The 14,380-nt window shown below is 36.6% G+C and overlaps 1 protein-coding gene across 1 annotated transcript; it reads right to left on the minus strand.

Moving 5' to 3' along the window:
• Window positions 1–531: 531 nt before the first annotated feature.
• Window positions 532–12,602, minus strand: Smp_145310 (hypothetical protein; the record flags this gene model as incomplete). The annotated part of the gene is made up of 8 exons (XM_018796839.1): window positions 12,556–12,602; window positions 11,558–11,735; window positions 7,444–7,640; window positions 5,429–5,536; window positions 3,591–4,106; window positions 2,584–2,883; window positions 1,059–1,371; window positions 532–544 (listed from the first exon to the last, which is right to left on the minus strand). The coding sequence occupies exons 3-8, from the start codon at window positions 7,466–7,468 to the stop codon at window positions 532–534; spliced, it is 1,275 nt and encodes a 424-aa protein (XP_018651940.1). The 5' UTR covers window positions 7,469–7,640; window positions 11,558–11,735; window positions 12,556–12,602.
• Between the last annotated feature and the right edge of the window lie 1,778 nt (window positions 12,603–14,380).

Below are 14,380 nucleotides of genomic sequence, written 5' to 3' on the forward strand. Positions count from 1 at the left end.
AATGGAGCAACTTTCAAATTGGAAAAAGAATTTTAAGTACGACACATATATGCATTTAATTGTGATATATTTTACATGATGAAGATAAGGAATGCTAATAAACTTATTATTTTAATCAACCTCCGATGATTTCAGAAAACTAACGATGCAACGCGTTGCGTCCAGTTAGGTAGTAGTTGTGGATACTTTGCACATTACTCAAACACCTGTCGGAGACTGACAGCCTTGCTATACTACGTCTACTCTTGGAACTACTTACTAGGTCACTCAACGACACATGACCATTACTTATAAAACACCTATAAGTAAATACTAGTAACCGGTTTCTACCTATTTCTGAAAAAACAATGGATTTCGAGACAGTATATCGGTTCTTCGGTTGGCAGACGAACATCTCACCACGTCATAATTGATGTAAATTGTATTTCACGTAAATATAGTTCCATCAGCCGACATATTAACAAATAAATAATCAAACTTTGAAATGTGAGAATATGCAGTTAACTTATACAATTTCTTGCTACTATTTATCTATGGATTAAACCTAGTCACTTTGAATTATTAACAAAAAATCTAAATGCTTAGTTGATATATTTAAATGGCGTTTTTTAGCGGCATTAAGGTGTAATAAGGAAGAAATAATTACGCTACTATCGTCATCCCTATTTTATTTCTCCAACTTGGGAAATATCATAAAGTACATCAAACACCATATTAGAGTACAGAAAGATAAATTTGTGTATTTTTTAAAAAGTTTATTAGTATCAATGGAAAAATTAACCACTTTATATACACAGAATAAAGTACAGCCATGTACCATAAAAATAATTTATACTAGGTAAGATATGGAAGTATTTGGGATATTATACAAATAGCATATACATATCCGCAAAATATTACATTTTGAGCATAAGTGGAAGTTTTAAAAAATAAATCGGTAAAAGACAAAATATAAACATATATATATAAAGAAAAAATATTAAATATCTGATATACAAACGGGATGTTTCAGTGAATCACTTAAATTATCTATCACAGAAGGATTTGAATATACTAACTGGATTGGTATATCCCACACAAATTTTTCAGTTTTTAAGTTAAATGGAATTGTCCATACTGTACCGTAATCTCTTTTTAAACATGATTTACCTTGAAAATGATCTAACAAATCATTTTTACTATTATTATCAGATATTAAATCAAGCTCTAAGTGTAAACGCCATCGATAATCCAAGGAAATAAATGGACTAGTTAAACTAACAGAATGAAATTGTGGCGTGATATTTGTTGGAATAGGCAATGTAAAAGGTAGCAACAGTTTAGATATACAATATAATTTTATATCTGTCCATGTAGTATGTTGTGTTGAGCCTGAAATAACAAATAATACGATTGAAGAAAAAATAAATCATCATGTATAGAATATATAACGAACAGAAAAAATAATTATAAATAGATAATAGAGGAGATAATATTAGGAACTATTTACCAGTACATAACATTGTAAGTTTTATGATCAACGACATAAATTCTAAAAGTTGAGATATCTGAAGCACTCTGATTTAATCTGAGATTTACAGATATCCCATTATTGAGGCAGGGTTGAGTACAAAAAGAAAATTGGTTGATTTGGCCCTTATGTAACTAACGACACAGAATCAGTTGGATAGGTGAATTTATATAAGCCACGCTAAATGAAGTGGTCAGATGATTGAAAAATAAGATTCACACTTTAGCTGAAGTAAATGCTTTCTATAGAGTTATTCCTTGATATTGTACCACACTTTCTCTAACATCACCTTTAACTTTCCATTTTGAAAACAGTGATCTCTTAAAAGGCTATTATTTGAGTCATCATTTTTAGTTGCTTCATGTGATCGGTACGTCTTTCTATACACACTTTCCTATTAAACAGAATATGGATAGTATTTAGTTTATCTCCTGATACTCTTAGAGGAAATGAGTTTATAATAATGTACTAAGGTTTCCGCTATATTTCTTACTATAAAGAGGTGCATAAAACTGTAAAAAGAGTATGCTTCTCAAGTTATGTTGGCTCGCTGAATACAACTGGTTTCAACGTTCTCACTAGACATAAAAAACAGAATGTAATTGTTTTTTCCTTCTAGTGTGAGAACGATTAACATCCTAACAACTTTTAATCTTGACTAAAACTATTTGCGAAAACCCAGGAAAACTATCTGCATATCGCTGATATCAAACAGCCCGAAGTTTACTATTTTACTACCCGGTTGGAATTTCAAGGTACATATTCCCAGATTTGTCAGTACGCTATAAGTCATATTCGCTAAGCACTGACTATGATAAACAATTGTAGTAACTCTCAATAAACCTAGCGACTCACACTTTTATTAAAACGTTTAAAAATTCACTGGTAATGATCATATTCTGACTAGCTAGAACGAACGGTTTTATACAGCTGCTTGTCAGTACAATGATATAATGAAGGTGAACGACCGGTTGGGAATATAAATTTTTAGTTTTTTATCATGCACAGTAGTTACAATGGATTAGAGCGCACAGACAAACAAAAATAAGCACAGTTTTCATAGTTGGACTTACCTAAAGGTTGAAAATTTGTACATAAAGGTTGACCGATTTTAGTTAAAGGTAGACATCCCATAGAATAATTCTGAACCTCATCGCTTCTACTTTTAATTCTACAGTCTGGCAGGAGGAAAGGATTTTCATGGTGAAGCATAAATCTTTCCTCACTTTCAAGTCGCATTACACAACTAAGACATTTAACAACAGCCTCATTAAAGTCAAAATAACCCCGTACCATATCACCTAAACAGTATAACGTACGTTGGAAAGATAACCGTCCGACATATCCACGTGGAGTAGAAATCACGAAGTTAGCTAAAAAAATTACAAAATAATGTATTTGAAGTATGCAAACAGGAGGAAAATAATCTTGAAAGCAAGTGGGAAATAATCTACACAATTAATTTGTATGAAGTGTTTTGTTTTACCACTGTTGATATTTAAGACTAAAATGATTGACCGAAACATGTTTAAAACGTATTAGCTGAATGTGTTTGTGTTGCAATGTTAAAGACTTATATTTAACAGTAACAACTGTTTGTGTTGTTGATGATTCCACGTTACACTTAGTAAACCAGAAATTTAGTTGAGCCAGTTATAGTCGTTTGACCAATAAAACGTCAATCATAGTTATAAAACGCATATCAAATGAATTCTATTAAAGCACGACAAAATGCTGTTAAGTGGACAATTATTATTTTTCAAGTGTACAGTAACTTCGGTATTTCCATGTGGACTCTTGACAGTGAATCCAAGTTATCGATAACTACGGATATCCTCCGAATAAGCAAAGGTTTTCTGATATGTGATAAAAATTCGCGCTTAACTGACGATGTAGAACTGATTAAGTACATGATGGAGTATAAAAATATTAAGTGAACAACAGTGACACAAACTTTGTATTCAAATATTTATCATTTAGTATGAAACTTCTGGAAGGAAATCCTATAGAAAAATTTGACCAGCCATAAAGATTATGATAAAAAATCACGATTGATATTGTTCACAGGAAATACACCCACCGGGTGGTGAACATGCTAACAGATTCATTAATTCTATATGTGAACTGGGATAGATGTAAACTTTGTTTGATTTTTCTGGAGAATGACCTGAGCAGTTCGAGTTTTCACACCGGGAAACATTATGAGACAAAGCGGAATATATTTGGCCGACTGACTTAGTAGTATGTGTTTCCGTATCTTCAAACGAAAAGCTATTGATTTTGTGTGACTGCAAGGAAAAGCCTCCATCAAAGCCAAAATTAAAGCAAGAGTCTTTATCTCTGGTATCAGGAACCCAAAACGGATTTGACACGTCGGGCGAATATGTTTCTTTCTTGTCGTCACATTCTTGAAGTCTTAAACTGTGATACATTATTGCAGACGGTAAAATACGAAGAGGCAATTGAATAGTATGCATCTTGATATCTGAGTTCAGATATTTTACTTGAACTGCCACAACCACCTTGTACGCGAACTTAAATAACGTGCCACGAATACTAGGTGAAAGATTATATGGTAGATAAGCACACAAATTGACTGTAAATTAAAAAACAAGGAATAAGAACTGTCACTAAAAAAATTGAGAATAAACAAGATTATGATAAATGTTTACATATAAACCCATAAAAATGAAGATGAGAAGTACTTCATTTTTGGTTTATTTTGTGCATTAACTTGGTTCTTTTTAGTCAACTCATTATCCTTATTTGATTTAGTTATAATTATAGTCCAAATCGTCGTACATGAAAGTCATGTTTCCTTATTTAAGCAAGTGTTATTGTTTAAACTATAATACAGATCAATGTTTTTTCACTGGTAATTACAGAATGTGACAAATTCAAATGCTTCAAAGGATATACTTTCTATGAAATATATTGTGTCATAAGTAACTTGATTTTTTATTTCAGAAATTTACAAACAAAGATCTGGTTCTATTAGATTATTTTACATGGAAGCGTAGTGTTGGTAAAAATTTCATGTAAAAAATTAGTGACTACATTCAGTGAAGCAACAAATATCATATAATTAGCATAACATTTAGGTGTAAAATGCTCTCCAGAACATTTTCAAGAACTTATTTCCTTCATTCTATACAATTTCATCTGCAGAAGACCAGAATGTTCCAACTTTATTAAACTCGATCTACTAAAAAACAGAAATTATAATTAAAATATCCTAATGAACAAGAAAACAGAAGCGGGCTTTGGCTAATCTGCATGTATTAACCGATGGTGTGACCCAACTAGTTTTTCTTACTATTTAAATGGATTTTAATCCTGAAAATTAATATATTCTTTGGAGAAGTGCTTCTTATGAAGACATGAAAAGATAGGGATGGGTTGTTTTTAACCCTAGGGGTTTTACACGGTGAGCTGTAAGTTTCAAAGCAACTAGCATTTTGAAGCAGCTTGTTAGCGATAAGACCAATGATTAAATAATGTTAAGATTAAAATATGATGTGAACCAGATAGTAATGTGATAAAACTATGTCTATCGAAGTAAACGGATACTTTTGTACATTATACATATAAAACAAACAGCGACAACCTTTAAGTGATGATTGCCTAATGAGTATTCCAAATAAATTTATACTGACTGGGGCAGTTACTGTTTGAATTCTTATCAAACTAGGAAAGCTGATTGGTATTCAGTAAAACTAACCAGACATGAGGAATCTTTAACGTAACAGGGTTTCGAGGCTGCATTTATAAAGCTAAGTTTCTGCCGGCGAATAGACTTACCAGTTATTTAGTATTTCAAATATGAGAAAAGGGTTTATAAAATGTGTGCAAAACGACAGACAATACTACATATCATTGCCACTTGCAAAATGGAGTAAATAGACTTTTGAAATTTACCAGGTCCTTTGAGACGATTATTTGGGATAACTTTCACATGCATTGGGATGATACATATTAACTGACTTTTTGACTCCAATGTAGAAATGAACAATGATCCAGCATCGACTATATGAATTAGGAATTGAAAAAAAAACATTATTCAGCAAAATGTTACGAAACTTTCAAATTATTTGTGTCAATTTAACTGGTCGGTATATCAAATTCACGAGAAGAATTTAAAAAGAAACTGGGATACTCAGAAATATATTCGGTTGTAATTTAAGGTTTAAACTAACTCATCCACCATGTACTTGGGTATGAGCTACACTTTGAGGGTTAATGACACTGCACTACCATTCAAATCGAAGGTGCTGGAGTGGTATTTGAATCAAGGAGTTATTGACCGAAGGTAGATAACTGATATTTGAACAGATATCTTCTGGAGTTTAAACTCAATTTTTTCACACTTCAGATGCAACTGATAAAAAATATCGCTGAGGTACTTATACAAGAAAATCGGTAGAACAGAATTCAATTCACGATCCAACGGCTATGAATTGACTGTCTATAACACTGAGTCACAACTTGAAAATACTAAGCTCAATAATACTCACCGTGAAAACTGCAGATGGAGTTGATGCAGTTAAAGAAAAATGAGCATTAAAGTTAACCTTCTCATTGAGGAAAATAGTGAGCGAAAAACTGTACTACTTCAAAACAAATTACCTTGGGGTTTTTTTAAAAATCGTGATAATAGAGGAAATCTGATTTCCTGAAAATAAAAACTGTGTTATTCAAGTAACCAAGTACGCATTTATATACTTGTCTTTGAGTCATACTTATTGCATAAACGTTAACAACAACATTCAGGTTCTCAAACCAAAGTGCAATATAATGTAAGGAAAATATTCAAGAATTGTCGATACTCTCATTCATAAACGTCCTCCGAATCCATTGTCATTAGTCTGCTCATCGATGAGTAAAAAATGTGTCAAGAACACAGCTTGTTTGAATAACGGTGTTTTGTCAGGAAATGAACTAAATATTTCTCATTGCATGATATTTTACAGTTTATTTATATCTGTATAATACAGTATGTTCAACCTAGAAGTAGAGTGATTACTGGCGCTCTTATCAGCAGAAAAACTGGTGTATTGTATGTCATAACCGAAATAAATCTAATCACTAGTTCCGTGTGATTAGTGAGCAACTATTTTTTGTATCGAGTTTTATTTCAGTTTTTTTTGAGGAGTTTTACTATTGTTCACACTACTTTTTCCAGATTTATTTATTTATTCTCCTAATACTTTTAATTATGGGGAGCTGATCCGACAACAGAATACCAGATAAATTATGTCGACCTGTAAGTGATGGAATACAATATTGGTAGAAAAAACATTCCCTTTTTATTTGTAAGTGGTAGTTTATGTGACAGTTAATCAGTATTTTTTTTATGGCTATATAATAAAAACGAATTTCAATTATGGAAAAATATACATACAGTTTAGTTCACAATCATATTTCCACTCAGAAGTACTAAATGACAAGGATTTCGGGGACGCCTGGTTCTGTGTAGATAGTTGTTTATTGTCCAACTTACATTGACCAATGATACAGCCAACAATACCAGTAAGTGACCTTCAGAAGAGAGAAGCATACAAGTGAAAATCAGTAAGGATAATTCTAAAAATTGAGATATTATACGGTAGCATCCAAACACCTTGGTAAAGGATATTTGCAATGAAATTAAATTAGGTACGGCAAATAACTTGATACGAAAGCACGAGAAGCAATATGTTGAAAAACACAATGCCAGACTGAATTCATGAAGAAAGATAACACTTGATAACGGAAGAGACAAAAAACCTAGAACAAAACCGGTCCCAAAGATAATCGTAGATATCAGATCAAAGAAATTAGACTTCCCCATATCTTCAGACTTTTGTTTCATCTCGTACAACTAAACAAGATGGATTGGTTACCGGAGAACAAAAAAACAGCAAAATACATTTAGAAAGATAGAAAAAACAAACCATTTATATTCCTCTCTAACTGCATCCCAATTGCCAGGAAAAGTTATTTCACAATTGACGAAATCTCCACCCGAATATACGCTAGACCCGACCAGCTTGGCAGCTAAACCGAGATTTTGTTCGTGAGATGTTGATGACATTTATTAGCGTACGAAACCCTTAAAATGACAAAATATTGGCATCCAGATGAAAATAACCTGGAAGATAAAACAATGTTAGAGGAAAATTACTCTTCCAATACAAATCAATAGCGTCAAGATTCAATTAATAACAAGCTTAGGAATGTGGATTTGATTACATTTTAAAATCCGCATTGTAAACCAGTAAAGAGCTTTCAAGGAGCTCAAGAGAGTAACTGAGCCTACTCATGATGAAGGGAAGACTTTTATTTTCAAAAATAGAAATAATTTATTATGCAACTAATCAATCAGGGTCTGTAGCTAGTGTATCCGCAATGTACAGAGCCTCCAGTTTTTTCCGTGAGGGTTAAGGATAAAAGCTAGTGTGGAATCCAAACCCGAAGACATGTGCCACGGGCACTGAGCTCTGGACTATTCAAACTACAGATGTGGAGTTTGACTTTAATACATCTTATACTGCTAAGATACTATCAGTCGCTTTTCGCACACCATACTGCCGAATGAAATGATGGTGGGAATATAATATATGGAAGACTTGTTAAAGAAACCGGTATTAGGAACCCTGCCCCCAAATGCCCTGGTACGGCCGAGAGTGGGGAGAGTCTGCTCTCCTTCTCGAAATGCTCTCACATGGCCACGAGAATATATAGCCTCTGCCAGGGAAGTCCTACTCACTGCCTTCTCGTGGCGGGGGTGTTGTTCACAAAAGTGAGAGGACGAAAAGCGAATGTCCGGCGCTCTAACCGGGTTGGTGGACACGGAAAGTCCACCTAGGGGAGTTGGAAAACCCTGATTCCAAACCAATGGTGCACATGGGCTCCAGGATCCTGAAGGAACAAATGGCGTATGAACCGACTGTTGGTCACCGGCTACCATGGGACTGCATCTCCTTACGATGCTCCACTGCCTTGTGGAATAGACCTTTAGGTCAAAGGCTCCGGGTGTGGTCCCCTAAGAAACCACCTGCTTCAGTCTGGGCACCTGGGCAGTATCACAGCCCTCACACAAATCGAATGAGATTTGTGAGGCGCATATTTATCTGGTGCTTCCTTGTACCAATATTTATGTGTTTAAATAAATTTAAATAAATAAATTAGGAACCCAACTATAAGCGAAACTATCTCAGATAAAGATGGACATATAATTCATTCTCAATCCAGGAGATTGGATCGATGGGCGGAACACTTTAGCGATCAGTTCAACTGGCCTTCAGTCACACTTCAGTTACCCACGATGCCCAGTCGTTCTGAATGGAAAATTGATGCAAGTCCTCCAACGCTTTAAGAGGTTGAAAAAGCTGTAGGAAATCTGAAGCGGGAGAGAGCAGCAGGCCCTGACAGGTTTACCCCTGAGATTTTTAAGGATGGTGGTCCAGTATTAGCAGCGAGATTGACTGAGGTAGAATCTGGGAACTGGACGTGATTCCATCTGACTGGTCCCAATCACTGATTGTGCCAGTCTATAAGAAAGGACAGAAGTCCTCTTGTGACAATCACAGAGGGATCAGTTTGACTAATATAGTGTCTAAAATATTAGCTTTAATAATACTTCGACGCCTAACCAAAGCTCGTGAAGAGCAGACTAAAGAAAACCAGGCTGGTTTTCGACCTGGACGTGATTTTATAGACCAGATATTCACTCTACGTCAGGTCCTAGAACATAGACACACATTCAGACGCCCCACAATCGTAGTATTTCTTGACCTTAAGGCGGCATTTGACTCCGTTGATCATGAGGTTTTATGGCAGTGTTTTTCACTGTTATGTCTTGTGGCCGAGTGGATGCCTAGTTGATGTGTGACACGATAAGACCGCCAAACAGGGAGCAGCGAATTATCGATTGGAACAGTGACACAGAACCCGTACGAGCAGACTAGAGTGCTAACCGGTCCTGCGATCTGCCTAGCCCAACCAGTTAAGTCCAAAACACCGATAACAGCCTCGGTGGTATGAATCATTGTATTTCAAACATACTGAGTTTATATACCAACCAAACAGACTGACCATATCGACCCATAAAATAGATAATAACATTTGTACAATATTTAGCCGAATGTGGCTGTGAATAGTAATCAATAAACTGATGATAACTCAAGGATCGTATAATAATAGTTCAAAGGTCAAAATAAAGTTAATGATAAGAGGAACAATGAATATGATTTGGTTAGTTATTTAACAATTATACAATAGGCAATATACATATTACATTGACCAATAAATAATCCTTAAAAGTTACCACTCGCAATTCTCTTCGGGATACAACAGTCACTGAAAAGAGTACCAAAAAAGTACATTAACCTCATAAAGGCTCTCTACTCGAACACAACTGGTCGAGTTAGAGCCTATGGCGAACTGTCATCAGAATTGATTACCTCAAGTGGTGTTTGTCAGGGCTGTCTAATCTCTCCATTCTTGTTTAACTTTGTCGTTGACATGCTTTTAGAGATATTACTTTCATCATCTCAATCTCCAGGAGTTGAACTATTACCGGGAGGCTCACTTGTTGACTTAGAATACGCTGATGACATAGTTTTATTTGGTGAAGACGCTGACAAAATGCAGTCTTCTGACCACTATAAGCAACAATGCAGGCATGTTCCGGATGCGATTCTCTCCCTTGAAGTGCAAAATGTTACTTCAGGATTGGGTTGCATCGGCACCTGAACTAATGATAGGGAGTGAAGTAGTTGAGTGTGTTGACCGCTTCACTTATCTTGGGGGTCTCATCAGCCCTTGTGGTCTGGTGTGTGACGAAATATCGGCACGGATACAGAAGGCTCGTCTAGCTTTCACCAACTTGCGTCATTTATGGCGTAGGCGAGATATCCGTCTACCAACCAAAGGACAGGTTTACTGTGCAGCAGTTCGTTCCGTCCTACTTTATGGCAAGGAAACATGGCCGGTAAGAGTAGAGGACGTTCGTAGGCTACTAGTATTCGATCATAGGTGTCTTTGAAGCATTGCTCGTATATCCTGGGACTACCGAGTAAGTAATGCAGTTGTTAGGAGACGGGTACTAGGTAAGAATGGCAAATTGATTGATGAAGTAGTGAAACTTCACCAGTTGAGATGGCTGGGACACGTGTTACGTATGCCCAACCACCGACTGCAACGATGTGCAATGTTTTATGGTGTAGGAGTAGGTTGGAAGAAAGCTAGGGATGGTCAGACCAAAACGTGGCACAAATCCATGAAGTCACTGACACGTGGACTGAGCCACGTTGGTAGGTGTAGACTACCTGGTTGGGATTCGCGAGATGATAGCGACCGATGGTTAGAGACCTTGAATGACATGGCTCAAAGTCGTTTGCAATGGCGAAGGTGCATCCACTCTTTGTGTTCTCCCGAATTATAATCTTCTGAATTATTCATGTCTATCTTTTTTCTCTTTCCAAATTTATTTCACTATATTATACTTCAACATCTTCAAACCCTAATCTTTCGGATTACTGCTTATAATCTTACTACTTCTACCACTGTGGGATTTGAATCGACAACTGCATCTCTGTGTTAATGTGGTATGGCAACTCGAACTGATGTACGTACGTACGAAGTTCTACGTTGTGACTGACTGACTGACTGATACTGAAGTGGTCTTGAGAAGCTTTAACCACGTACGTGTTAAAATATGGTTATGAACTAGTGTGAGGAGTCGGGATAGTTGAACGTTAGGGTTACTTTTTATCCCCAAAATATCAGCCATAACGAGGAAATATTACTTAGCCAAATAGATGGATGGATTTCACCCTAAAATCTGTCTCAGTCGTAAACCTCATCGATTAGTAAAAAAATTATAGTCACACAGAAATAATAATAAAATAAAGGGACTAGACTTTTCAAGTCAGATGGATGATTGTTTAAAAGCAGCAGTAAAAGGCAATGTCTGTGGCCGTAAGACCTTTTGTAAGAACAGAACATACTATTCTTGGGGAACCGACTAAAAATATACAGAATTGAGCAAGCACAATGACTTACAGTAATAGTGAATTACGTTACCATTTCCTTTTTTAATGCTCTGATATACTAATTTTTAATTATGACTTTGCAAAAGCACCAGGAGATGGAGATCTTTGGATAAACCAAGCGTTGCTACTGTTATTTCATCACACAAGTAAGCACCTTAATACATAGCTTTCAGGAACTCCTACTGACTCTAGTAAAAAGAAAACAAGGAGTCTTATTTCCCATCTGATGTCCCTTAAGGATAGATCATTGGATAAAAATTTGATGAACCTGCAGTGGATGTTAGAAGTGTTTGGACCTATGAATGGAAACGACCGTCATGTTGAAGATTACTAAAAAGGCTGATTCCGTTGAAATGGAACATTACATTTGGTGTTGGAGAGAGAATACTGCTGGCTAATAGTTATACGAACGTGAATAAAAGAGAACATTCCATAAAACGTCACGCATCAGCCTCATATACATCAGACACTGACTCAATTGAATTTAATAACAAAATTATTTTAAAGTGTTTTTAAAAGCATTGGAAGTGTATGTAGGGTGCATTGAGTGGGACAGGTGGTTTCAAGAAAATCACTATGACATTGGACATGATGTACTCTATCTCCAACATGAAATCCAAATTGTTTTTATTCCGGAAATACTAAGTGGAGGATTATTGACAGCAGCGTAATTAAAACCATTATAAAACCCCGTGGAAAAATGACATACTCAGTGGATGCATGAAATGCACTTGTAACAAAACAGGCAAGTAATAAGACAGAACAGAAACATTATACAACCAATGCTAGAATTTAAAAAGTGTGTAATGAGTAACTCCTGTAGTTAGCTGGGATTGCCGTTGGAGTATATTCCGTGAAGACGTGTATAAATTCTCAACTCAACTACTAACTGCAACTGCCAAAAACAAGTTTATGTATCCAAACAATTAGTCAACTAGTTACTTTAAATCATAAGTCGTCCCTATTTCACTGTGTTACTAATGTTACAAAGAATCTTTTCAAACGTACTGTGGCAACGCAAAAAAAAGTCAGATTCTTTCAAAGTCGCCCGCTGTTCCGCTCCAACGACCTTGAATGGCCTAACGAGAGGCTGTCACTCCGTATTTCAATTGCTGAGGGTTTCACGAATATCACGTTTTCTCATATGTTAGTGTCTTTAGCTGCAACAAAATTACAAAATCGTTGTCAACAACATTGATTTAGCCCTCTCTGTTTTGTAGTGCAAGTGTTGGGCCGATTGTTGCCCAATAATATCCCATTCTCCCGATTTTGGGGACAGTTTTGGTCGGGGGCGTCCTGTTCTGTTTATCTAGAGGCGAAAAGAATTGCGAGCAGATGTAACCAGGATTGTGGATAAATTGTGAAGATACCACAGGTATTGTAGTTTGACAACACTTTAGCAGTAACACTTTGTATAATTGAATCGCGCCCATTTAGTGAAATCAAAAGTCAGAAGCGCGGAGGTTGGAAGATATATTTGATGGGTTATCAATATATAGAGGATATCCAGGACTGATCTAATCTGGCCAATGAGCGTAGTAGATGCTTCTCACGCCGTTCCGTTACGTGATCTGGCACCGATGCATTACCGAACGCCTGCAGCTAAACGAGTCCTCTAAAAGATGTTTGTGAATAATAATAATAATAATAATAATAATGTGGTCAGCATCCAATGTCGAATACTTACTGAGCTATTGGTTTTGGAGAATCATTTACAGCTACAGCTTTTTTGGCAAAATGTTATCTGGAGTCTTATGTGCGATAGTCGTTTAAATGTTCTAGAAATCTTGCTCTTCTTCCAGAACGCGTTGTTTATAAATTTGTTTTCAGATATTGCCGAAGTATCAACGCGCGTGTTGGCTGCCATTCTTACCGACTATATAGTATTTAGTTTCACTTTGAAGAACTTTGAAGGGTCCTTCTTATGCTGCCTGGAGAGATTTTCGATGTGAGTCTCGACGTTCGAAGGCATGTGTACTATGTCGTAAGTCAGGTTGAACCAAAACACCAGTTGATTGCGGTCGAGCGGAAGCAGGTTCAACAGAACGCATTGCGTTTGTAAGCCTGCTCGAGTGCGATTTTAGATCCATGTTCATTGAAGAAAATGAAGGATCCACGAATTCTCCCGGGAGTCGAAGTGTCGTTCCATAAACGAGTTGGGCTGCAGTGTATCCAATGTCAGCTTTCATGGCAGAGCGAATACCTAGTAAGACAAGTAGATGAGCGTCGGTCCACTGTGAAACGCTTGCAGTTGATAGTGAAGCTTTTAGTTGTCGGTGAAAGCGTTCTACCAACCTGTTTGCTTGTGGGCGGTAGGCTGTCGTTCGGAGGCGAGAGATTCCTAATAGTATGGTCAGACAACGGGAAAGTCCAGATTGGAACTGGCGTCCACGGTCTGTAGTGACAGTTGAAATTCGCTAGCCATCGTTCGATGAAGGTGTAAGCCACTGTTTCAGCAGTAATGTCCCTAATAGGTACTGCTTCTGGCCATCGAGTGAAACGGTCTACGCATGTTAAGAGATATGAGTATCCGTTTGAATCGGGTAAGGGTCCTACCAAATCTAGATGAACGTGGTCGAAACGAGCGTCAGGGGTTTTGAAAGAGCCTAAGGGACATTTGTTGTGTCTTATGACCTTAGAGTTTTGGCAGCTTACACAGGAGCGTGCCCACTCCCTCACGTCTTTATTCATGCCAGGCCAGCAAAACCGTTCGGCTATAAGTTTGACTGTTGGACGATCCCTACCTGTAGATGTGTCGCAAAGTTAGGTTTCCTTACCTGTTCCCATCTGCTTAATACTTAGTTTAAGAGTTGTCGAGGATAACTCATGCTAA

This window comes from Schistosoma mansoni, chromosome 4 (assembly GCF_000237925.1).
Source record: "Schistosoma mansoni strain Puerto Rico chromosome 4, complete genome".
In the NCBI taxonomy this organism is placed as follows: Eukaryota; Metazoa; Platyhelminthes; class Trematoda; order Strigeidida; family Schistosomatidae; genus Schistosoma; species Schistosoma mansoni.